At 48.4% G+C, this 24,257-nt stretch overlaps 2 protein-coding genes across 9 annotated transcripts in view; one reads left to right on the forward strand and one right to left on the reverse strand.

Annotated features, from left to right (window-relative positions):
• Positions 1–8,195, forward strand: part of MLLT10 (MLLT10 histone lysine methyltransferase DOT1L cofactor) — a 229,093-nt gene extending 220,898 nt beyond the window's left edge. For all 8 annotated transcript variants that reach the window (XM_075552468.1, XM_075552469.1, XM_075552470.1 and 5 more), the window contains 2 exons: positions 962–1,171; positions 6,442–8,195. In XM_075552468.1, coding sequence (XP_075408583.1) covers positions 962–1,171; positions 6,442–6,486 — 255 coding nt within the window. In that variant the 3' untranslated portion in view covers positions 6,487–8,195. The remainder of the gene's footprint in view (positions 1–961; positions 1,172–6,441) is intronic.
• A 14,965-nt stretch (positions 8,196–23,160) lies between these two features.
• Positions 23,161–24,257, reverse strand: part of DNAJC1 (DnaJ heat shock protein family (Hsp40) member C1) — a 220,398-nt gene continuing 219,301 nt past the window's right edge. Inside the window, exon 12 of the mRNA XM_075552477.1 lies at positions 23,161–23,538. Coding sequence (XP_075408592.1) covers positions 23,470–23,538 — 69 coding nt within the window. The 3' untranslated portion in view covers positions 23,161–23,469. The remainder of the gene's footprint in view (positions 23,539–24,257) is intronic.

Raw genomic sequence — 24,257 nt, forward strand, 5'->3', positions numbered from 1 at the left:
TGTGCGAGAAAGATGGGGTTTTCTACTCTTGTAGAGTGTGACAGTCTTTAAAAAGAAAGGGTGACTGTCTTGGAAATTCACGGGGGCAGTTCTACCCTGTCCTATAGGGTCAGTATGAGTTGGCTTCAACGTCATGGCAGTGGGAACCAATTTGAAAGTAGAGCCTGGCTATCTCATCTCGGCCATACTGTCACACTCCTGCCTTCCCTTCCCTTCCCTGTAGGTAGCATTTATCACCTACATTGTAATTTGCCTCTTCCCTTCCACGAAATGAAGGTAGTAGACATAAAAAGGCAGTGTGCACACGCACATGATTCAAGCACCCAAACTCCAGTGTCTAGCAAATAATAAAGCTCCGAGAAAATGTTTTCAGTGAAATAAATGCTTGTTTTAAAGAGTAAGTCGCATAATACCTGTGTCAGGACAGCACCCTTGTTTCAATCTGAAGAGAAGTAAGGGAAGGCTCTAACGCAGGTGCATTCTAAGATCAAGTACAGATGGTGTGTGACGTAATAATCAAGTTGCCGTTCGCTTTATCATGGCTACCCCATTAGAATGGAGGTCTTCTTTACTTGGTTGGAACCTTGTGAGCCCAAAGGTTAAGTACATAGCTGTAAGCTACAAAGTCTCTGTTGTGCACCGCCAGCTCTGCGAGAGAGGGGTGTGGCGGCCTTGGAAACCCCGTGGGCTATGCTGCCTGTTTTATAGGGTTGCTCCGAGTTGGGATCGCTACAACAGAAAAACATTTGTTTGTTTGGTATGCTTTGATAGTACTGCTACTGATGATATTGCCATTTTATCATAGATGGTGGTTCAGCAATTTCCCCCTAGATTCGCGTTTTTTTGCCTCAGCATGTATGTGACAAACATTTAAATGTATAATTTTTAAAAAGAGAAAGGCAGGCCTCAGTTTTGTTGATGGGAACTCATTTCTCCTCCTATGTTGTTCTTCCTCCCTAAGGAACAACATCAGGCCCTTCTCTATCAACTGATGCAACAACATCACCACCAGCAACACCACCAACCTGAATTGCAGCAAATACAGATCCCTGGGCCAACCCAGATACCAATAAACAGCCTGCTTGCAGGTACTCAGGCACCACCACTTCACACAGCTTCCACTAACCCATTTCTTACAATCCATGGTGATAATGCAAGTCAGAAAGTAACAGTAAGTATATTTTCTGTTTTGTATATAAGGAAAATAATAAGTTTCAATGATTGATCAGTGTTTAATCTCTCCAGACGTTTAAAAAAAAATAGGCAAAGTATTTCTCCAAAAATATACTCTTAAAACTTGTGTAAAACACTATATGTTATAAATACAAAGGACCGGAGATAGTTCATACAGCTCTTGAATGCATTGTTATAAATTTGCACATAATGTTTGAAGACTTTTATAATTCAGCAGTTTTTAAAATAGAGGGAAGTCCAATCGAAAGAAAATAGCTGTTGCATTTTGAAATCTTGGTGTACTTGCAGAGACAGCCCGTGTAATTTAGCAAGTGTGTTACCTAAATTGACAGTTTAAGCCTGTTTCTCCCCCTGTAGTCGGTCTACTGTATTGAGGTATAGAGACTTGCCCTCAACTCCAGTTCAGGGCAGAGTCCTGTTAGAGGAAGGATATTGAGATCTAGAATGAACTGGAGCTCAGGAAAAGAACAAGGGAAAGAATGTGGTGGGAGACATGGGAAATAAAAGTTTTAAAAGTCGTTACTTTCCCCTTAGGCGACGTTTACTGCCCAGAAACCTTAGTTTGTGTTTAGTAAGAAGGATCAATTCACGAAACAGGATTACTGTTTATCATGAAATCTGTAATGCGCTTTGTTTTGCCCTGTTGTGTGTGAATCAATACTGTCTTTATCCCAAGCCTTTCAGTGTTTGCTGCCATGAGAAATCCGAAAGCTTCTCTATTAATGTGGAAAATCCTTTTTTTGTATGGCTTTTCCCCATGTTCTTAAGTTTTCCTTGTGTTAAAAATGTGAATTAATTACAAATTGACTTTTACTGGGTTTTGTTAGGTTCTTTTGAGTTGGTGTTGTTTGGATCCATTGTGAGTCTTTCTCAAGTTCGCTGCCCTCTACCAGTAAAGAAGCCCTGGTAATATCGTGGTTAAGAGTTAGGCTGCTAGCCACAAGGTCAGCTGTTTGAAACCACCAGCTAGCAGCTCCATGAGAGAAAGACAGGGCTTTCTTCTCCTGTAAAGATATATTACCTTGGAAATCCACAAGTTCTACTTAACAAGCATGATGTCCGCCTTCAGGGACTGTTCTTTCCTGATAATATGTACAAAGTATGTGAGATGAAGCCGTTGTCATCTTTGCTTCTAAGGAGCATTCCGGCTGTACTTCGTCTAAGACGGATTTGTTTGTTGTTTTGACTGTCTATGGTGGTACTTTCTTAGTCAATACTGTAATTTAAATGCATCAATTCATCTTTAGTCTTCCTTACTCAATGCCCATGTGCACATGAGGCAATGGAAGAAGAGACCCTGGCTTGGGTCAGGTCCTCACAGTAACATCCCTGTTTTCAACACTGTGCTAGTCTGAGTAGACCAGAGAAACCAATATAGGGAGATTCATGTGTGTATAAGAAAGAGCTGTAGATAAAAGAGCAATTGTGTATTGAGAAAACACCCCAGCCTGGTCCAGATCAAGTTCTTAAGTCGGATATTAGCCCAGATATCCGACACCATTCTATAAATTCCCCTTCAGACTGACGCAAAACATGCAATGACACCGATTGCAGGAAGATCACAAGCCAGTGGGTGGAAAGTCTTGTGGATCTAGTGGTGGTGGAAGCGTCTCAGTGCTGACAGCTCCAGGGCTAGCTAGCTAGCTCCCTCAATGTGTCTTGTCAGCAGGAATGTCTCGCAGGGAGTGAGTGTGTCCTGCCCCCAGGGAGCTATTCATCTCCATAGCACCTCCAAAGAGCTCTTCAAGCTGGGACCTGATTGACAGGCAAAACTCCACCCCTTCACTCTTAAAAGTCTCAAGTTGACAACAGACTATGTCACTACCACAAAGACTTTAAAGAGGTTTTGTGTAGCAGATTCATCCAACGCAGTGCACTGTTTGATCTCTTGACTGCTACTTCCATGAGCATGGATGCAAGCAAGGTGAAATCCTTGACAAATTTATTCTTTTCTCTGTTTATCCTGATGTTACTTTACATTAAATTGTAATCCACACTGAAGGCTGCAGTCCACGACCTTCAGCATCAGCAGCAAGTGCTTCAAGTCTTCCTTACTTTCAGCAAGCAAGGATGTGTCCTCTGCATATGACCAGTTGTTGTTAATAAGCCTTCCTCCAATCCCGATGCTGCATTCTTCATATAGTCTAGCTTGTTGCCCTAGTTGCTCAGTATACAGACTCGATAAGAATGGTGAGGGGATAGGACCCTGCCGCACACCTCTCTTGATTTTTACACCAGGCAGTATTCCCTCTACTGTTCGCACAGTTGCCTCTGGAGCTATTTATAGGTTCTCCAGAGCACGATGAAATATTAGGGAATGCTTATTCTTAGATGCTCCGTAGTTTGTTATGGTGCACACAGTCCAGTGCCTTTGCATGATCCATGAAACATCTTTGTGGTGCTCTCTTCTTTTAGCCAGGAATCACGTGACAGCAGTGTTAGCCCTTGTCCCATGTCCCCTTCTGAATCTAACCGGGAGTTCTGGCAGCTCCCTGTCAATGTACTGCTACTACTATTTTTGAATGATCTTCAGCAAAATTTTACTTGCGATGTTAGTGATATTGTACTATAATCTGAGCATTCTGCTAGGTCTCTTTTGTTTGACATGAGTACAGATAGGGACCTTTTGCAGTCCGTCGGTCTAGGAGCTGCCCTCCAAATGTCGTGGCACAGCCAAGTGAGAGCTTCCAGTGCTTCATCAGCCTGTTGAAACAGTCTCATTGGCTGTCCATCAACTTTGGGAGCCATGTTTTTGGCAAATGTTTTTGCTCATATGCTAACTTTTGAATTGGCTGAATGTTGACAAGCTCTTTTTGGTACAGCAGCTCTGTATTGACATCTTCTTTCGATGCTTCCTGCATCGTTCAGTATTTTGCCCATAGAATCTTTCAGTATTGCAACATGAGTCTTGGATTTTTTTTTCCCTTGAGTTCTTTCAGTTGAAGATCTGAACATGTTCTTTCTTTTGAGTTTTCCAACTCTAGGTCTCTGCACATTTCATTGTAATATTTTACTTTGTCTTCTCGACTTGCCTGATGACATTTTCTTTTCTTTCTATTTTTTAATCATTTTATTGGGGGCTCTTATCACACAATCCATAAATCCATTGTGTCAAGCACATTTGAACATATGTTGCCATAATTTTCAAAACCTTTCCTTTCTACTTGAGCCCTTGGTATCAACTCATTTTCCACTCTCCTCCTTCCCCCCATGAACCCTTGATGATTTTTTTTTTAATGTCTTAACACCGACCAGTCTCCCTTCACCCACTTGTCTGTTGTCCATCCCCCTGGGAGGGGTTTGTATGTAGAGCATTGTGATCTGTTCCCCCTCTCTCTACCCCTCTTCCCTTTATCTTTCCTGGTATTACTCTCATTATTGGTCCTGAGGGCTTTTTCTGTCCTGGATTCTCTGTGTTGTGAACTCTTATATGCACCAGTGTACATGCCCTGGTCTAGCCAGATTTGTAAGATAGAATTGGGTCATGAGAGTTGGGGTGGGGAGAGCATTGAAGAACTAGAGGAAAATTGTATGTTTCATGGTTGCTGTGCTGCACCCTGACTGGCTCGTCTCTTCCTTGTGACCCTTCTGTAAGGGGATGTCCAATTGCCTGCAGATGGGCTTTGGGTCTCCACTCTGCCCTCCCCCTCATTCACATGGATATAATTTTTTGTTTGGGGGCGACCTATGACATTTTCTATTCAGCTCTTTGACTTCATAATTTCTACCATTTGCCATAGCCATTCTGCGATTAGGACCAAGTTTCAGAATCTCTTTTTTTAAGTGACACCATTCTTCTTGAATCTGTCATTCCCAGCCCATACGATTTCCTGCTTGAAAATGGCGAACACCAGTACATTTCAGCTCACTAATGGCCTATGACAGATCTTCTTTATGCATTGTTTCATTTTTGACGAGTTACAGGTTTTCATAGATTCATACTTCATACTTTACAAGCTCTACAGCTGTTTCTTCTCATTTTGAAACATACCCCAGCCACAAATGAAGGTCCCAAAGACTGTATTCCATCTGTGTCTTTATGGTTGGTGTTACTTTGAGAAGGCAGCTCTTCCTCAGTCGTATTTTGAGTGCCTTCTGACCTGAGGGACTCGCTCTTCCTGACGATGTTCTGCTGCTATTCATGAGGCTTTCAGGATTTGACCATGTTTTCATGCTATCTGCAGCTAATTGCTCCCAAGTGGACAGCCTATCCCTTCTTCACAGTCTGTTCTCAGTCTGGAATCTCTCTTGAAACCAGTTCACTGTGAGCAAGCCTGCTGCTATTTGAAAAAATACTGGTGACATAGCTTCCTGCTTCACAGCAATATACAAGCCACCATAGTATGACAGACTGACAGACAAGTGGTGCAATATTAATCGAAGACATAATTTACAATTTAAAAATGAGCAGTGCTTAATTAATGGAGGGAAATCAGACCTGAGAAATACTATTCCTGGGTACCCTGCTGTGAGCCAGACATCTTTGCCAGATCCAACCAGTCGTTGCCAGTAGCGGTCCAGTGCACCTGACTCAGGGCGCCCTCGGTGCAGCCGAGAAGCGGGCTCTACGTTTTCCAGGACTCTGCCTTTCCGAAGCAAATTGCTAGGCATTTCTTCCCAGATGTTTCTGGGTGAGTTCAAACTGTCAACTGTCTTGTTAATAGTAAAGCTTTTTTAGCATTTTCAACCCCTAGGGCTCCATTTGAGAGTTCTTAGATACATGTCAGTGGCAAAGGTTCTCATTTTTAATGGGTTGTATACCTTTTGTAACTGGATTAGAAAACGGAGTCTCTGGATCAAAGGACCTTTAACTACCGTATATACTTGTGTATGAGCAGAGTTTTTCAGCACTTTTTTAATGCAGTCTTTGTGGCGAAATAAGGTGCCTCAGCGGATAGTCAGGTCGGCTTATGCTCGAGCATATGTGGTAATATGTAGTAAGGGGTCAGAACTCATGACTTCATAGGTCATAAAACATACATTTCTTTACAATAATATGTTACTATTTTTCTGGAAAGTCAATTGTGGAGAATAATTTCTATACGTATTCTCTAGGAATCCTGTCCCTCAGATGGGCACACCACCTTTTTACTGCTGACTAGTGTTTTAAAACGTTTACCAGAGAATTCATGTCTTTATATCATGCAAAAGGAGGGAGCATATGAACCTCAGTTTTTCTCATTACAATTTCAGCTGTTGGCTAGAAATTGATGTCACTAATGAATCTGTTGTTTGTTTTAACTGCAGAGACTTAGTGACAAAGCTGGGCCCGTAGCTCAAGAGAAAAGCTGACACTTGGGGACCGTCTAGCAATCGCTCATCCTGCTGTTCTAGCTGGTCCCTTGGCTGCTCTTCTCAGCCCTCTGTCATCTGTGAGGAAATGCAACAAGAAACAAGCTGCACAACAGAGGGCGAATCGCCACCAGGACACTCTTCCTGTAAGCTTTGACTAATGTTCTTGTTGCTTTGTTGCACTGAAATAAAATCCCCTACCCCCCCACCTAGATATTTTGAACTTCGAAAGAATTTCAGTAACTAATTTTTGTCAATGTGTAACTATTTACATGCAATGATTTTTATCAACCTGAGAGAAATTATGTAGTTGATGCACAATTAATTTTGTTACAAATTGGAGACATGCATAGGAAAACTGAAGACTTAATCCATTTACAACTATTTGATTTGTACCAATTGGAAAATGAAACAGGCTCTTTTGTTTGGGTTGTTTTGTGCTTGCTGTGTGAGTTTGATCTTAACGCAGATGTCAAGAAACTGACCAAGACATTTTTTCCCTTTTACTTGAGCTTCTACTGATGAAATATTTCAGACCTATTATCAAGCGGGGCTTGGCAAGCTTTGTCTTTAGAAATTTCCTTTCTAATGAAATTTGGCCACTTTTGGCAATCAAGCTAGGGTGGTAATGTCTGCTTCGACTAAAGGTAATTTTGTCTTGCTAACTGCGTTCTTTTTGTGTCTTTGACCTACTCGTTCTCTAAAGAAACCTTGTGTTTCAGTGAGTTCTAAGGCTGCTGGGGAACCAGATGGATTTGAAGGGAAAGACCTCTTTCAGAAGAAGGGGCCCCTCTGGCCGCTGCTGGTGGTAGGGTTTGGCCTTCACCAAGTGCCTGTTCGCACCTCCCTGTGTGCTCGTGGCTCCAGACAGCTGAGCTTGCGCTATCGGCGTCCTTACAAGTAGTCGGAATCTTCTGCGTTGGGCCAGCAGTCCTCCCCACTGTTAGGCCTTTATTAATAACTTTCTATGCCACTGTAGATAGCTCAGGCCAAACTATTACCTGGTTGCTTATCCACTAATGAGTCACATTAAGTGAATGGATTTGGTAGGAATAGGTATCATTTTTATTTATACAACTTCCCGTTACTGCCAGTGACTGAACAAATAAACCCTACCACTCTCACACTTACTCAGACGGTAACCCTGTATCACAGCCTTCCTACTAGGGGTGCCCATCTCCTGGCGTGACAGTCCGGAAGAGCATAAATTACACAATTGGGGTGGAACCATTGACCTATCCTTAAACGTGTGCATCATTAGTGGGAGGACCAGCTGTAATTAGACCTCCACTGTGGATTAGCCGGAAGAACATGCTAATTCTGCAATATGTCTCTTGGTTAAACATTGCACAGTTCTTACCTCATTTCTGTAAATAAAGTTTTGTGAATCCGTTTTGTATTGTGAAAAATTCCTAAGATAAACATCGATATTTTGATTTGTACTATTTCTAATTGGTAGATTTAATTGAAAGTAAAATTAATTTATTTTTATATGTTCAGGGGAATTTTAAAGAAAGTCAAATCTTTTGTAGATAACAAAAAAAAACAAACCAGTGTGGTTTATTTTACAACCCACTGGTGGTTATTCTGTAACAATTTGTATAAATGGTAAATTTTGAATGTGTTGTTATTTTACCTAGATGTAAAATTCCACATGTATTAAAGAGAATGTACAAAGTTTTGTTAATAAAATTTATAAATGTTTATAACTGTGCCATGCCTGTTGGGAGAAGCTGAAGGCGCAGGCCGCTGCAGCAGTGGTGGGCCGTGCTCTGAGGCAGTGCCTCGGTGGTACCCGCGCTCCCTCCCGCAGTGCCGGCTCTGTGCATGTGCAGAGTGGGCCGTGGGTGCGAGGACGCTATGACATGACCTCGGGGGGCAGTCACCGTGGAGATCGTGGAGATGCGCGGGGAGGAGAACATGACTTATAGTGTGTTCATACTTGTTAAAAAGCAAATCCCTCTCTTTTCTACAGCTAGATCTGATCGGAGGCATTAGTGAATGGGAAATCTAAATTTATCAAGTGGATTTTGTGTCTTGGTGCTTTTCAAAATCGGAACTTCTCAGAGTGTATTCCAGACTCTCGGAACCGGAACACACGGGTCTCTGCACAGTTTGTTCTCAGTTATGAAGGGTTGGAGTCCTGGTGGAACTGGGGGTTAAGCACTGGATTATGAACTGAGAAGTTAGCAGTTCAAACCCACCAACCCCGTGGGACACAGAGGAGCCTCTCTGGTCCTGAAGAGGCAGCTCTGCTCAATCTGAGTGGAAATGGCCTCCGTGGTGGGGGCTTAGGGAGCTCTTGTGGTGCAGTAGTTGAGCACTCAGCTGCCAGCTGTAAGGTTGTTGGTTCAAACCCACAGTGACGCAGAGGAAAGCTGTGCCAGTCTACCGGAACGACTCGGCCCGGGACACTCCATGGAGCAGTCCCTCTGCTGTGGGCTGCAGTGTACTTGACTGCACTAGATCCCAGTGGGCAAGGAAAACTCATTACAGGTGATCAGTTTCATGAAGTGGTGAATTTTAGGTTCCTAGACAGACTTGAATACAACAGCGAAGAATGATTTGGGAAAGGTTCGTTATCATTCCTCTGAAGTAACAGCTGGCGCATCCCTGCCTCCTTGCGCTGGTGTCCGCCTCTCCAGACAACACACTCACGCTGCAAGTGTGACTTGTTTGTGCAGTCTCTAGTCATTGAAAACCTACCCTCTGTCTTCGCTCCTTACCTGCACTGGGAGTGGTCTGGAGCGCCCAGTGGTTCTGTACCTTTCTGAGCTCCGTGAGGTCCCGTACAGCTTCCAGGACCCCGAGAAAGCCCCTGGTTTCCTGCGTGGCTGCTCCGGGGTCCTTTGTCTGTGGCTGAGTGCTGCGTGTTCTTTGCATGGAAGCGTCTGCTCACCGGGCAGCCTGGACACGGGGGGGGGGGGCAAATGGAAATGCTTGCATTTGGGATTAAACTCATGTGAGTGAAGCCTTCAGGTGAGATTACCTGGAGAGGGGAGCCTGGGGGAAAAGGCAAGTTTGGATCCCTTGGAGATAGTAACTGAGGAGGACAGGACGTGTTTTACTCATGTTTAGAGACAGGCAGTTGATGAGCTCGGCACTCTGAACGCATTGTCTCGTGATTTGCCTCGTGACGAGGTGCACTGGTTGCAACCCTGGGCTCCAACCTGGCCGCCGTGGAGACAGCTGTGCTGGAGAAGGCGGTGCCGCATGCTGTTGCTCCCAGGGGGCCGTGGTGGGTGAGTCAGCCCACCCGAAGGTGGCAGCATCTTGCTTTTCAACTAGGGGGGCGGGGCGGAGGGGGACAGACTTGAACCTCTGGTTGCCTGGTGAGGGAGCCTGGGAGAGGCTGTGGCCAAGCCTGGGAGCACCGTGGCCCCCGGGCAGCGCTGATCCCGGCTCGGCCATCGCCGCGTCAGCGCTCTAGAAGCAGAGGGCCAGCATCCGGCAGGTGGAGGCAGTTAGAGTTGTTGGTGTGCTATGAGGGCCCACGGCAGAGCAGGTAGCAGAGGAAGCCTGGAGACCGGGTGGGATGGGAGGAACCGGAATCCCCGTCGTTCCAGAAAGAACTGGAGGCCGCAGAAAGTTGAAAGAATTGAGACACAGTGGCTCTTGGGAGTAAGGTCTTGAAAGGTCAGATGTGAAGGTGCCCTTGGAAAACCTACAGTTAGAACAGCACCTGGGTCTGAAATGGGCCACTCAGGTGCTCGGGGCGAGCGGAGGCTGGCTGACCAGGGACCAAAGAAGACACACCTGGTGTGTTTCTCACTTCGCGGCAGGCGGCTTCATCGGGAGGGCGTCTGTCTGCTAGGGCACCGCGGCCGTGTCCGGGATCAGCCATCCTGCTGCCCCTGGCAGCCGTCCGAGCAAGCTCCCACCAGCGTTTGCGCAGCTGTCTACCCCCACACCCCTGCCGCCCTGCTTCTGTCACCTTCAGAGAAGCGACCCAGTTCATTCACGAGGCCAGGTGAGTTGCAAACGGCAAAGCTGATTACCTGCCTTGGTGCAGACGGGCTGAGGCAGAGCAGTGTGTCGGCCTGGGCCGAGGCTGTAATGTGCGCCAGCCCCCGGGAAAAGGGGTTAACACCTTTAAATGCCATGCAAGGCTAAGGGGGATTGGAAAGGTTGGCTCATGTTTGTGGTCGTCAGCGGGTTCCTGGAAATGGCTCCAGGTGGCCCCTGACGGGCGGCGCCGCTCTTGTTGGCTGGTTTATGACAAAGGCGCAGTCTGTTCTGTCCGTGTGGCGCTTTTTAGAGGCTCGGTCTTGGGTCAGAACTTGACACAGTCCGTTCTGGGACAAACATGGAGCTTTGGTTCTCAGCAGACTGTTAGGCCGTCTGGCTTCCTCTGTTAGCCCCCTACATTCCCGTGGCACATGTGTCACAAGGGAACTAGTCTGGGTGCGCCATGACGAACTGGCACCCAGAGTTGGCACTAGCCCCCCCCCCCCCCTGTTGTGGCCGTCGTGAGGGGTGTGAGAAGTGCATCCATATCCCGGGTCGACTTCCTTGTGTGGCACAGAGAAGTCTGGCTGCCCTGACCCTGCTGCCCTGACCCCTGCTGCCGCGGGGCGTTTCACTGAGAGCTGAGCCTTTTCAACCCCACGTCAGGGTGGGAACCCCCGCTGGTTAGCAATGTGCGCGTCTTTTCCTGCCTGGAGCACCTGTAAGCCTATGCTTAGCCCTCTAGGAAACTGCCAGGCTGCCTTCTAAAGTGGCGGGGCCTAGGTTTGCGCCCCGACCAGCGCGGGCTGAGCGATCCTTTGCTCCGTGACGGTGCTCGCCAGCTCTAATGGGTGGGTTGTGACACGTCAGGCTTCTGAGTTGTACGTCCCTACCGATGTGTGCGTGCTGAGCGTCTCTCCCTGCCCTAACTTGCCATCTTTGTGTTGTTGTGCTCAGGCCACTCCACGCTAGAAGGTTCCAGAGCCCAACTGGCCCGACCTCAGCACCTGGGGCACCATCCCTCATGTCCCCCTGGGAAGTCCCTGTGCCTTCCTGAGCTGTTAGCTGAAGGCTCACAGCTTGTGTATGGAGACTCCTGTCACGAGTGCTGTGCCAAGACCTAGCATGGTGCCCGAGAGCCTCGTCCATCTTGTGACGCAGGCAGCCCTGCCAGTGACCCCGGTGTGCTGCTTTGACATCGAATCACAGGCGGGACTGCGTAGTCCTGGGCTTACGGTGGGCCGTGCGTTAAGCTCTCCCTGCTGGCCTTCAGCACCCCAGCTTTTCTTGGTCCAAGATGAAGCAGGCAGGACTTGCTTCACATGACCTGTAAGGACCTGGTACTTAGTAACTTCTTGGTTCTGGGACATCCAGCCCAGAGCAGAAGGCACAGCAGAGGCCTAGAGGTGCAGTCTCTGAAGGAGAAGTCGCCCTTGTAGGACAGTGGAGTGACAGGGAATCTACCCGGGTGACATCACCAAGCCCGTCTTTCCTTTTCTGGAATCATAGATTCCACCTGCTGGGCAGGTGGTAATGAACGCTGGCAAAGCCATGAGGTTGCGGGGGTGGGATGGAGCGGGCCCCGTTTTGTTCCCAAGGAGGTGGGCAGAGAGAGTGCAGACAGGGGTCTCTCTCTCTCTCTCCTCCTCCCTCCCTCCTCACCATGCCCCCTTGAGTCAATCATTTCTTTGGCTGACACCCACGCAAGCAAGCCTTTCCCCCTGGAGAGTTGATGTGGCCTCTGCTCACAGCTCCGCTCACTTGGAAGAGGAGCAGGGCCCTTTGCCTCCAGAGGCTGCATGGTGGCAAAACAGGCCAGGTGTAGGGTTTGGAGCTGACCGGTCTCACCTTCAGGACGTGATGTGCGCACGTCTCCCTATCCCCCCCCCCCAGGAGCCCCTTCTCTGCTACGAGGAGGAGTCTGGCACCCACCCTGGAAGCTCCCGGTCCGAGCCTTCCTTCCCGCGGCTTCAGGAGAGCAAGCTGTGCAGTCTGCATCTGTACTACAGACAGACAGCCCTGGAAACCGGAAAGGGTGGCTGAGGCAGAATGTGACGCAAAAGCATTGGGTTTGGGATTTTATTTGTTCATTTTTATTATGCTAAGACAACTTCAGGCAACATTTTTCACATTTTCAATTCCAGCTTTGAGATGACAACCACACCAGTTGTCCAGTTGATTTTGAAGATGAGACCTACTAATTTAGCCAAATAGAACATTTTCAGGAGCAGTTGAAGCCAACCCTCTTAAAAGGGCAAACTGAGGTCAAATATCTGAAGACACTTAGCTATTTAACTGTGATCCTGGCTTGCTTTGTGAGACAGACTGGAGCCCCGGCTGTCTGCTAAAAACGATTTGAGACTGTACTGTTTTAAAGTTCATATTTATTAAGTAGTAACAAAACACAGTCCGCATTCCATTGGTACACCAACGCCAACTCACGGCAGCTCAGAAGGGCAGTGGAGGAAGCTCCCGTGAGTCCCAGGACTGTCCTTCCTCTTGACAGTAGGAAGCCGAGGAGCGGCTGACCTTGATTTAGCTAAGCAACGTGAACTCCCACACCACAAACGATGTCATCACTGACACCTGGATCTTGGTCTGTTGCGTCTTGTAAAACTGGAGTTTTTCTAAAGAGTCTGTGTTGGACAGGGCTCTCTAGAGAGACAAGACCAGATCGCTAGTAATTATATATAAATATATTTATAAAGATAGATATATAATCCAAGAAATTAACCGTTAAATGATATACAGATAGATAATACAAGAAATTAACAGTTAAATTATAAAGCAGCAAGACACTAGCAGTCCTTTAAGGCTTGAGAGCCGCCAGTTGCCAGTCCCTTTCTGTAGAGAGAGCTGGGCTCTATATACCCAGGCAGCAAACAGCAAGGCAGGTCACCAACTGTCATCAACTGTCGGTCCCCAGCTCCAGAGAAACATTCCAATCGCGTGGGCTTAAAGGGACCTCAACTTACAGCGACACAGTCCACAGGCTAGGCATCCCACAAGTACTGTACCCCTTTAAATTGAGGCACAGAACAAGCAAGGCGAGGCTCACCAAGCCATTTATCCCTCTGCCCTTCAGTTAATCCTACTTGTGTTTATCGGCCAGGCTGGCACAATAAACTGTCGCAATCCACCCCTTGCCAGCCTGGCACCTGTACACAATTCTTTACCAATACATACTTATATAATTTCCAGATATTAATGAAATCACACTTATACGTACCATCAATCATCTTTCATACATATAGATGAAAACACACTGAGTCAAATTATATCTGACATATCATACTTGAACAAAGGAAATATATGCAATAATCACATACAAAGAAAATACATTGACAATTACAAGCCTCGCTTTTGCAATTGATCACGTGGTCGTAACTGATCGGTAGAACTGCCTTCTGCTACCCATTCTGTATTACCTTTGCCCTCAGCAAGCACCTCAGCTGGCTGTGGTTTTTGGCCTGGCGGGGTGACCCAGACCTTCATTCCTGAGGGGTCTGGGTCATTATAAGTCCTGTTAGGATTGGGTTGCTGTAATTTACCTTTTCCTTTAATCACAGGGCATGGTAACACTAAGAGTCGGCCTATGGGATCTCCTGGATTCCAGACATATTCTTCTTTACCTCCATTAGGTAGCACCAGTCCAATTTCTCCTTGGTAATCAGGATCAATCACACCACTTAGTACGGTGACACGCTTCCTGACCTGTTGAGCCAAAGGCATGAGACGTCCAAAGTGTCCAGAGGGCATTCTCAGCTGTCAGTTCAGTGGAATCACTGCTGTTTCCAGGTGGGAGAGTTCCTTCCTTCTGGACCAGGACCTGCAGGCCTGAGGAGCACAGGGTTGCTGGGACAGGAAGCAAAAATGCTGCAAGTGGATCACTAGGAGTAATAGTGAGTGGTGCCACTCCAGCTTCCACCCCTCGGTTCCTGGACCCATGAATTCTGGCTATTGGAGACACAGCACCATATATTGGCTGCTGGTTTAGAGCGTATACAGCTTCCTGGAGAACATTGCCCCAGCCCCGCAAGTGGTTGCCACCTAGTTGGCGCCATAATTGTGTCTTTAGGAGCCCGTTCCATCGTTCTATGAAGCCGGCAGCTTCAGGATGATGAGGAACATGATACGACCAGTGGATTCCATGGGAATGGGCCCATTGCCGCACTGTATTTGCTGTAAAGTGGGTTCCTTGATCTGAAGCAATGCTATGTGGGATGCCATGCCGGTGGATGAGGCATGCTGTGAGTCCACGAATAGTAATTTTGTCAGAAGCATCACGTGCAGGGAAGGCAAATCCATATCCAGAGTAGGTGTCTGTTCCAGTAAGAACAAAACACTGTCCCCTCCATGATGGAAGTGGTCCTATGTAATCAACCAAGTTGCTGGTTGATCTCCCCGAGGAATTATCCCATATCTTGGGCTTAATGTTGGTTTCTCTTGCTGGCAAATGGGACACTCAGCAGTGGCATTGGCCAGGTCAGCCTTGGTGAGTGGAAGTCCATGTTGCTGTGCCCATGCATAACCTCCATCCCTGCCGTCATGTCCACTTTGTTCACGTGCCAATTGGGCGATAACAGGAGTGGCAGAGGAAAGAGGAGGACCAGTCTCCACAGCACATATCATCTTATCCACTTGATTATTAAAGCCCTCATCTTCAGAGGTAATGCTTTGGTGAGCGTTCACGTGAGATACAATTAACTTTACTCTCTTGCCCCCTTCAGAGAGGTCTATCCACATACCTCTTCCCCACACCTCCTTGTCACCAATTTTCCAATCATGGTCCTTCCAGTTCCCTGAACATCCAGCCAAGCCATTAGCCACAGCCCATGAATCAGTATATAGTCTCACATCTGGCCATTATTCCTTATATGCAAACTGAACGGCCAGGTGCACTGCTCGAAGTTCTGCCCATTGGGAAGATTTCCCTTCACCACTGTCCTTTAGGGAGATCCCAGAAAGGGGCTGTAGTGCTGCTGTTGCCCACTTACGAGTGGCACCTGCATATTGTGCAGAGCCATCCGTAAACCAAGCATGACTTAAAGTATGGTAAGGAACTCCCCAGGAGGCCATAGGTGCAGACTGGGAGAAAGGAGGCAATGTGACAGGAGTGGGGACTGTGGGCATTTGGGCCACTTCTTCATGCAGCTTACTTGTCCCTTCAGGTCCTGCTTTGGCATGATCTCGTATATACCACTTCCATCTAATAATGGAGTGTTGCTGCGCACGTCCAACTTTATGATTACGTGGGTCAGACAATACCCAGTTCATGATAGGTAATTCAGGCCTCATGGTGACTTGGTGGCCCATGGTGAGGCGTTCAGTCTCCACTAAGGCCCAGTAACAGGCCAACAGCTGTTTTTCAAAGGGGGAGTAGTTGTCTGCAGAGGATGGTCTATGCTGTGATTCACCAATAGGGGTCTGCCAAAGACTCCACACTGCATCTTTATCTACAACTGACACCTCTAGAACCATTAGGTCAGCTGGATCGTATGGTCCCAGTGGCAAAGCAGCTTGCACGGCAGCCTGAACTTGTTGAAGAGCCTTTTCTTGTTCTGGGCCCCACTCAAAATTGGAGGCTTTTCGTGTCACTTGATAAGTAAGTCAAAGTAGAACACCCAAATGAGGGATATGTTGCCTCCAAAATCCGAAGAGGCCCACTAGGCGTTGTGCCTCTTTTTAGTCGTTGGGGGCGCTAAATGCAATAGCTCATCCTTCACTTTAGTAGGAATCTCGACATGCCCCACACCACTGGACCCCTAGACATTTTACTGATGTGGAAGGTACCTGAATCTTTGTTGGGTTAATTTCCCAACCCCTTGTACGCAGATATTGTACCAATGAATCTAGAGTCTTTGATACGTCCTCAGTGGGTCCAATCAGCATAATGTCATCAATATAATGGACCAGTGTGACATTTTGTGAAATAGACAGGTGGTCAGGGTTCCTTCAGACTAAATTTTGGCACAGGGCAGGAGAGTTTATGTACCTCTGGGGGAGAGTTGTGAACGTATATTGTTGCCCCTGCCAGGTGAAGGCAGAGTGCTTCTGGTGGCCCTTTAAGAAGGTGATATTGAGAAGAAGGCCTTAGCCAGATCAATAGCTGCATACCATGTACCAGGAGAAGTATTAATTTGCTCAAGCAATGTAATCACATCTGGGACAGCAGCTGCAATTGGAGTCACCACCTGGTTAAGTTTACGATAATCCAGTGTCATTCTCCAGGATCGATCTGTCTTCTTTACAGGCCAAATTGGTGAATTAAATGGGGATGTAGTAGGAATCACCACCCCTGCATCTTTCAAGTCTTTGGTGGTGGCACTGATCTCTGCAATCCCTCCAGGAATGCGGTACTGCTTTTGGTTTACTATTTTCCTAGGTAATGGCAGTTCTAATGGTGTCCACTTGGCCTTTCCTACCATGATAGCCCTTATTCCACATTTTAGGGATCCGATATGGGGGTTCTGCCAGTTACTAAGTTTGTCTATTCTAATGATGCATTCTGGAACTGGGGAAATAACCACAGGATGGGTCCGGGGGCCCACTGGACCCACAGTGAGGCGTACTTGAGCTAAAACTCCATTGATAACTTGACCTCCATAAGCCCCCACTCTGATTGGTGGGCCTTCGAAACATTTTGGGTCTCCTAGAATTAGTGTCAGTTCTGAGCCGGTGTCTAGTAATCCCCGAAAAGTTTGATTATTTCCTTTCCCCCAGTGAACAGTCACTCTTGTGAAAGGCCGCAGGTCCCTTTGGGGAAGGCTAGAAGAAAGACTAACAGTATAAACCTTCAGTGATGTAGCAGGGTCCTCCTTACAAGGGACCCGGCCTCCCTTTCATTCAAGGGGTTGTGGTTCTGTAAACTGGCTCAGGTTTGGGAATTGATTGAGCGATCGTGACTGTCTATTCTGCCGTTCACCTGCTCTACCATTCTTTTGCCTGTACAGATCACGTAAATATTTAGTAGGCTTCCCATCTATTTCTTTCCTAGGGACACCGTGGCTAAGTAGCCATTGCCATAATTCCACAAGAGACAGGTTGCTTTGATTATTATTGAAAACTTGTTGTCTAATATAACCACGCCCACCCTGACTGTTGATTCAGTGCTGACACCTGCCCTCTACCATCACGGGGACCAATCAGCCCCATCGTGGGCAAATGTTGGAGTTCGCTTAGGGCAGTGCCCACTGTTAATCCTGGTGCACACAGAATAGCAATTACAGGAGTCTTAAGAGATGCTGGGGCCCACTTCACAAACTTGTTCCTTATGGTTGTGGTAAAGGGTATGTTCTCAGGACACCCCCTTTTTGGGTCTATGGGAATATCTTGATAGATCCATTCCAACATACCAATTTCTCTAAGCTTTTGGATGCCTTCCTCTACAGTGTACCAAGGTAGGTCAGGTACTTCAAGTTGGTCTAATCTAGGCCATCTGGCAGTCCATGCTTCATTGAACCAACCAAATAAAGACTTAGATCCTTTTTTAGCCTGTCTTTGCAGAGACATTGAAAGAAGAGTCTGTGCTTAGGGGTCCCATATCCAGAAACTCAGACCGGTCTAATATTACATTTCGTGCACCAGTATCCCACACCCTGAGTAACCATTCCCAGGGGTAATTCTCCAGGCTTTTGCTTGTACGTATTTGAGAACTCAAGCAGGTCTTTATGTGTGTAGTGCGCTTCTTCTTGGATAATCCTCTCAACCTCACCTTTAGGAGGTTTCTGAGACTTCATTTTAGTGACAGGTCTAGTGGAAATAATGGGTGGTGAGGGTGTTTCCTGGGTGCTCTCAGCAATATCTTGCGAGGCATCTTCCTCAGGTAATGCTACTGATGCAGCCCCACGTGGCACATCAACTTGAATAGTTTGGCTAATCTGCTCAGGTGTTTCTAAGGGCTCAATATCCTCTTCTTCTGGATCATCAGCCCATATGTTCCCATCCCATGTTTCAGGGTCCGAACTTTTCCCAGTTAATGCCCTTACTTTGGTTTCAGACACTACTCTAGATCTGCAATTCTGCCGTTGTAATTCAGCCACTCGTATAATGAGACTCTGGACCTGGTTCTCAGCAATGTCAGCTCTTTTAGTAGAGGAGAGAAGGCTCTCCTTTGTAGCACAGATGGAAGTTTTGAAATCTGTTAGTCTGCACCTGAGGCGTGCTTCTGAGGCTCTGAGATCATCCCTCTCCTCAATCACACTTTCCATTGTACGAAGGACCAGCCAACCAGCTTCCCTATACTTGTCATCCTGACAAAACTCCTGGAAAATATCAAACATACGATCACCTAGAGCATCTCCTTTTTGCAGCTCGTCATCTACCGGTGGTGCTACTTTAGGTATTATCTTTGCTATTTCACACCATGGATTAGTACGGGTAGCAGACGTATCCACGTCAAGACTAATCAGATTGGAAAGCCATATTTATGGTTTATTTCTCTAAGAAGCACTCCTGGTACCAAAATTTGTTGGACAGGGTTCTCTAGAGAGACAAGACCAGATTGCTAGTAATTATATATAAATATATCTATAAAGATATATATAATACAAGAAATGAACCGTTAAATTATATACAGATAGATAATACAAGAAATTAACAGTTAAAGGATAAAGCAGAGACACTAGCAGTCCTTTTAGGCTTGAGAGCTGCCAGTTGCCAGTCCCCTTCTGTAGAGAGAGCTGGGCTATATATATCCAGGCAGCAAACAGCACGGCAAATCACCAACTGTCATCAACTGTCGGTCCCCAGCTCCAGAGATGAACATTCCAATCGCGTGGGCTTAAAGGGACCTCAACTTACAGCGACACAGTCCACAGGCTAGGCATCCCACAGGTAGTGTACCCCTTTAAACAGGCACAGAACAAGCAAGGCAAGGCTCACCGAGCCATTTATCCCTCACACAGTCTAATGAAAAAAACGCTTTATGAAGCTAAAGCTCATGTGATAATCCAGGAGACAGTGACTGAGGAACCAACCCCTGCTCCAGGTGGGCGGGTCACCATGCCTCCAGAATCTTTCCGAAGCATTGGCTTCCCTGGGCAGGTACTGAAATGTGAGGCAGGCCAGTTGAGCTGCTTCAGCTGCCTCTTAGGTGCCCTGCCCTATATGGGCATCTGGCTTGGCCTGTGGGTGGGGCTTGTACTTCCCCTCTCAGCCCTCAGCGCCCCAGGATGGGGCTCCCCCTTTCTTAGAGACGTTGCTGCTTCAGACAGTAGCTGCTGCCTCCTGCATGGGAACCAGTTTGCTGAGGCGCTTTCTCTGTTACCATTTCACACAACGCCCTTTTCCTTCCAGATCAGAGGAAAATAATTGTAGTCTCTGAGGTTTACAGGGTAATAATTCAGCTCCCCAGGGAATCACTTCCAAGGCCAAGTAGTTTATTCACCCAGGGGGCAGGAATCACTGCCAAAACAGGAGCTGGCTTCCAGGCTGCAGGTGTGGCTTCTGAGTGACAGGTGAATTAGGCAGAAGTACGTCACCTCCCTGAGGCACTGAAGGGACAGCAGTTCCTGGTGGCCAGACATTGGACTTCCGCCACATGAACCCCATTTACAGGCTGCACAAGGGGCCCTTGGCCCCTGGCGAGGGCCTGCAGAATGTCCCGTGAGACTGCCCTCTGTAACTAGCGCTGTCCGGCCTGCCTCAGCTCAGCGTGCTCAGAAGTGATTTTGCACCTGAGATAACTGACAGCTGGTCTTCTGCTGATATTTGGAAAGTGGGCTTTGTTTTAGGTTCATAATTCTGCAAGAAAGTGGGGTGGGAGTGTACGTGAAAACTCAGGATAAAACTGTAAGCTCTAAAGGCACCGTACTTTCGGAGGCCCCCCGTGAGGCCCCAACACAAGCCACTGCCTCCATGTCTTCTGGGGCCCAGAGGCCGAGGACAGCCAGAGGGCCGAGCCGGTGGCAGGAGCTCCTGGTCAGGGTCCATGCTCACCACGTCGACTCACTCTTGCCATTGAAGGAGCTAGGGGTCGAGATGGGCAAAACACCTCCATCCCCAAAGCCGGCGATACCGAAAGCAAGCAAAAGGTATGCCAAAGCCTCGTCGGCATCCGCTTGGGAGAGTTTGGGATCCCTCAGGCCTGTGGGGGCATCGGTGCTGGCCGTCTTTCAGCAGCCCAGGGCTGGCAACGGGGGTCGGCTGAGGCGGTCCTGGCCAGCATGAGAGCCAGTCCTCCTGTTTGTGTCCTCCCTACTGCCACGAGTTGATTCTGACCCACGAGCCCCAATATCTGTAAGCGCTACATGACCTCTCTCGAGTCCTTTGTATTCATAACACACACAGCCTTTGGAACAAGTTTTAAGAGGAAATTAACAGGGAAATACTATACTTAGGAAAAAAGTCTCTCTAGAGAGAGAACTGATTCATCACAGTGAGACCAAGGAGGGATGGAGGATGTCGTATCTAAGAGCGTTAGTTCTGGTGTAAGGGGGTGGGGTTGGCCCCTTACCAAGAGCAAGTTCTGCAGCAAGAGACATTTTAAGTAGGAAGCGTATCCCAATTTTGATCTGAAATTGGAAATTGCATTCGAAAAGACACCAGTGAGCATACACCTACTGGCTGTCATATTCCAGTTGAAGTAGAATGTCCTCAAGTGGGGTTACAACCCCAGTGAGTCTGAGATGGAGCAAAGCGGCCCCACGGGGGTCCAAGGCTGTCCATCTTGACCAAAGCAGGCCGCCAGGGCGCTCGGAAGCCACATCGTGGCTGGCGGATGCAGGCGTTTTGGGTAGCTGTCAGGACTCCTCCTAGGCGCATCAGGTGTGGGTTTCAGAAGGGCTCTGGGGGTTGTGTTGTGCTGCTGCTGCTGACAAGACCAGCAGCTGAAACCACCAGCTGCTCCGAGAGAGAAAAAGGAGGCCTACTACTCATGTGAACGTTAGTCTGGAAAGCCCGCGGGAGCTGTTGGTTCTACCCTCTCTCCAGCAGGGTTGCCATCAGCCAGGCGACAAGACGTGAGTTAGGGTTCGGGGTGGGGCTGTTGCCGAGTATATGCAGGTAAGTTCAAGGCTTGTAAGCAGTTCTCCTAGCCAGTTTGGCAGAAGAATCAGCATGTAAGGAGTAAGCAGTGTGGCCCCTTCGCTGGTCAATTTAATAGTCAAGCATTATTCAAACAGGGCGTGCAGTTGGGAGGGCGCACTGCTCAGCCTGTACTTCCCCACACCTAGATCCATCTGGAATAGGGCTTGGCGGCGGGGAGAGCATGGTGCTCGGGCAGGCCCCGCTTTACCTGGCCGGGGCAAAATCGAACGCGTGACTGGGTTCTAAAGACAGATGCTGTAAGTGGTGTAAACCAACTGGCGGGGCAAACAATAACAGACTGGATCATCCAGGAAGGTGTGGGCGACCCCCTCCCTACACACACACACACACACACACACACACACACACACACACACACGCCCCCTGTACACTCATCTGTCTGCAGGGAGGGTGGTCGGAGCACTCGGGGCCGGGCCAGCGGGCACCATGGTGGTGGTGGTGGTGGGGGCAGGTCCAGCTGGAAGTCATGATGCTACTTCCGCATCTGCATAAGGTCCGAGTGGGGTGAAGACTAGGCGGAGGGGGCAGCTCTGAGTGGGACCCTTAATGTTCTCATCCTGGCAGCTCCCCACAGCCCCACACCCCTAGACAGCCAAGACGCCCAGAAGCCACACCATTGGACTCGGCTGCCTTCAGATCCAGGATTCAGATGTGGATCACTGACTCAAACTCTGCCCTTTTCTGAAAGTGCAAGGCTGAGGCCAGGCCAGGTGTCACCCAGGGGCGGTGAGGAGGGCAGCAGCTTAGGTCAATGGCACCTGGTGGACCCACCCATGGGGACATTAAAAGATACCCCTGCCCCCCAAACCTTCTGCTGTGGGGTCAATCCCAACATGTAGCAACCCTGTGGCACAGGGTAGAACCAGCCCTTAAGGTCTCCATGGCTGTGGTCTCTACAGAAGCAGCTGCTTCAGGTTGCCCCAGAGAGCAGCTGGTGGCCCCAAACCACTGGTTAGCCAGAGTGTTTGAACCACTGTGCCTGCAGAGCCCCTCCTCTTAGACACAGTGCTGTGTTTCAGAGACAAAAAGCGGGCAGGAAAGGTAGGCTGAGTGAACGCCTTCCTGGAGGCTGGCGGGGCCCCGTCGTGTGTTTGTGTCCACTGATGCTGCTTATATAACGGGAGGTTGAGTGGTGCCATTGAAGTCCCCTCTCAACCCCAACCACTGTCCGGGCCTCATCTTTGGCCTCCAGAGTCTGTTCCCAGCATGGGCGGCTCTGGACAAAGCCTTCCTTTCAGATGAGTTGGGGGGTGGGAGGGGCAGTAGTCTACAATAATGTTAAGGTGAAGAAGATGGTTCAAATACCAACTATAAGAAGTAGTTCACCCCCAATAAAAGGATTAATTAAAAAATAAGTATAGGAAGAAAATATCTGGACAAAAAATAATTCAGTAGATAAGCAACATTTTAAAATAGCGATTTTAGGTATTAAAACCTCAGACCCAATTGAATCACTTCCTAAAAACTCCTACATGCTTTCTGGGAATCCTATCAGTTGAGGAGATAGTGCCACTCAACATAGGTCATGCGGAGGGACTTTTTTTACATTACATTAAGAAAACACCAAACACACAGTTCTTAAAACCAACCAGTACTGGTCCGTTGTGTGCTGGTCTCCTCCCCCTCTCCCTTCCCCCTCTTGTTTCTCAGCCCCCAACATAGCAGTTCACTGCGGTGTTCTTTGGTCAGTTTCTTTGAAACACATTTTTAATTCTTACACATTGGTTCACTCAAATTCGACAGTTCCCAGGCCTACCTACACTGTGCGTGCGGTTAGAAAGCACGGGATTTACGCTCCAGGAGGTCCGCTGCGTTGAGGAGAGGCTAAGATAATCTACGAGCGCCCGTGTACCTGGCTTCGGTAATTTAGCACATTCATTTCTTTATTCTACTAAGGCACATGACGTATAGAAATACTGAGGTACAAAATGCAAATGTCTGCCAACGATCTTGAAAGTCATCCCTCTTGAAAACGACAGTGAACATTCAGCTTTTCGCTTGCTTTTTCTTTTGGACCAGTTCAACCAGCAGCTTGTATCGGGCAATACAGTCCTCCTGCAGGAGGGAAAGACAAGAGGTGAGGCCGGTGGCGGCAGCGGCACAACTGGCCGCTTTCACTCGGGGCTCCCCCAGACACAGGCCTGGCTGGTCCCGGGGCCCAGCTCCCAAGGGGAGAATCGGACTGTGATCGTGAGCATCAACTTGGAGCACTCTGGCATTTTACTTGCCAGTTCGGGGAAACCAAAGCTCCGAGGCTGGCCGGCCCCCCGAGGGGCTGTCGTTCTCAGTCTGGGGTCGCCTTCCCTGAAGGGCCTGCCAGGGACCCCTTTCCCCGCACCGGGGAGGTGGGGCGATGTGGGGAGTGGCTCTAGTGGTTCATCAGCGGGTATTTCCCCCAGATCCATCCTTTTTCTTGAACACTGGGAACAACGGTATGGGGAGCCCACACGCATCCGGCCGTGTCTGTTCTTGGTAGCATTTCAATGGAGCGCGGCCAGGCCAGGGCTAACTGGCAGCCCTGACAGGTGCGGGTTCCCAAGGGACACCCTGTCCTCCTGGCAAAGGTGGCACCCGCGGCCCAAGGTCCCGGCGGACATGCACACAGGCCCTCTCTGCCGTGGCTGCAAGGTCACGAGTCATGGGTTACATGCCCGGGGCTGAGGCAGCAGGCAGACAGGAAGTCCCAGTCCCTCTGCTCAAGGCCCGCGTCCACTGTCACTGCGTCCTGCCGGCAGAGGTGACAGGGCTGGGGGCTTCTGGCTCTGGGGCGGCCA

Source organism: Tenrec ecaudatus, chromosome 6 (genome assembly GCF_050624435.1).
Source record: "Tenrec ecaudatus isolate mTenEca1 chromosome 6, mTenEca1.hap1, whole genome shotgun sequence".
Taxonomy (NCBI): domain Eukaryota; kingdom Metazoa; phylum Chordata; class Mammalia; order Afrosoricida; family Tenrecidae; genus Tenrec; species Tenrec ecaudatus.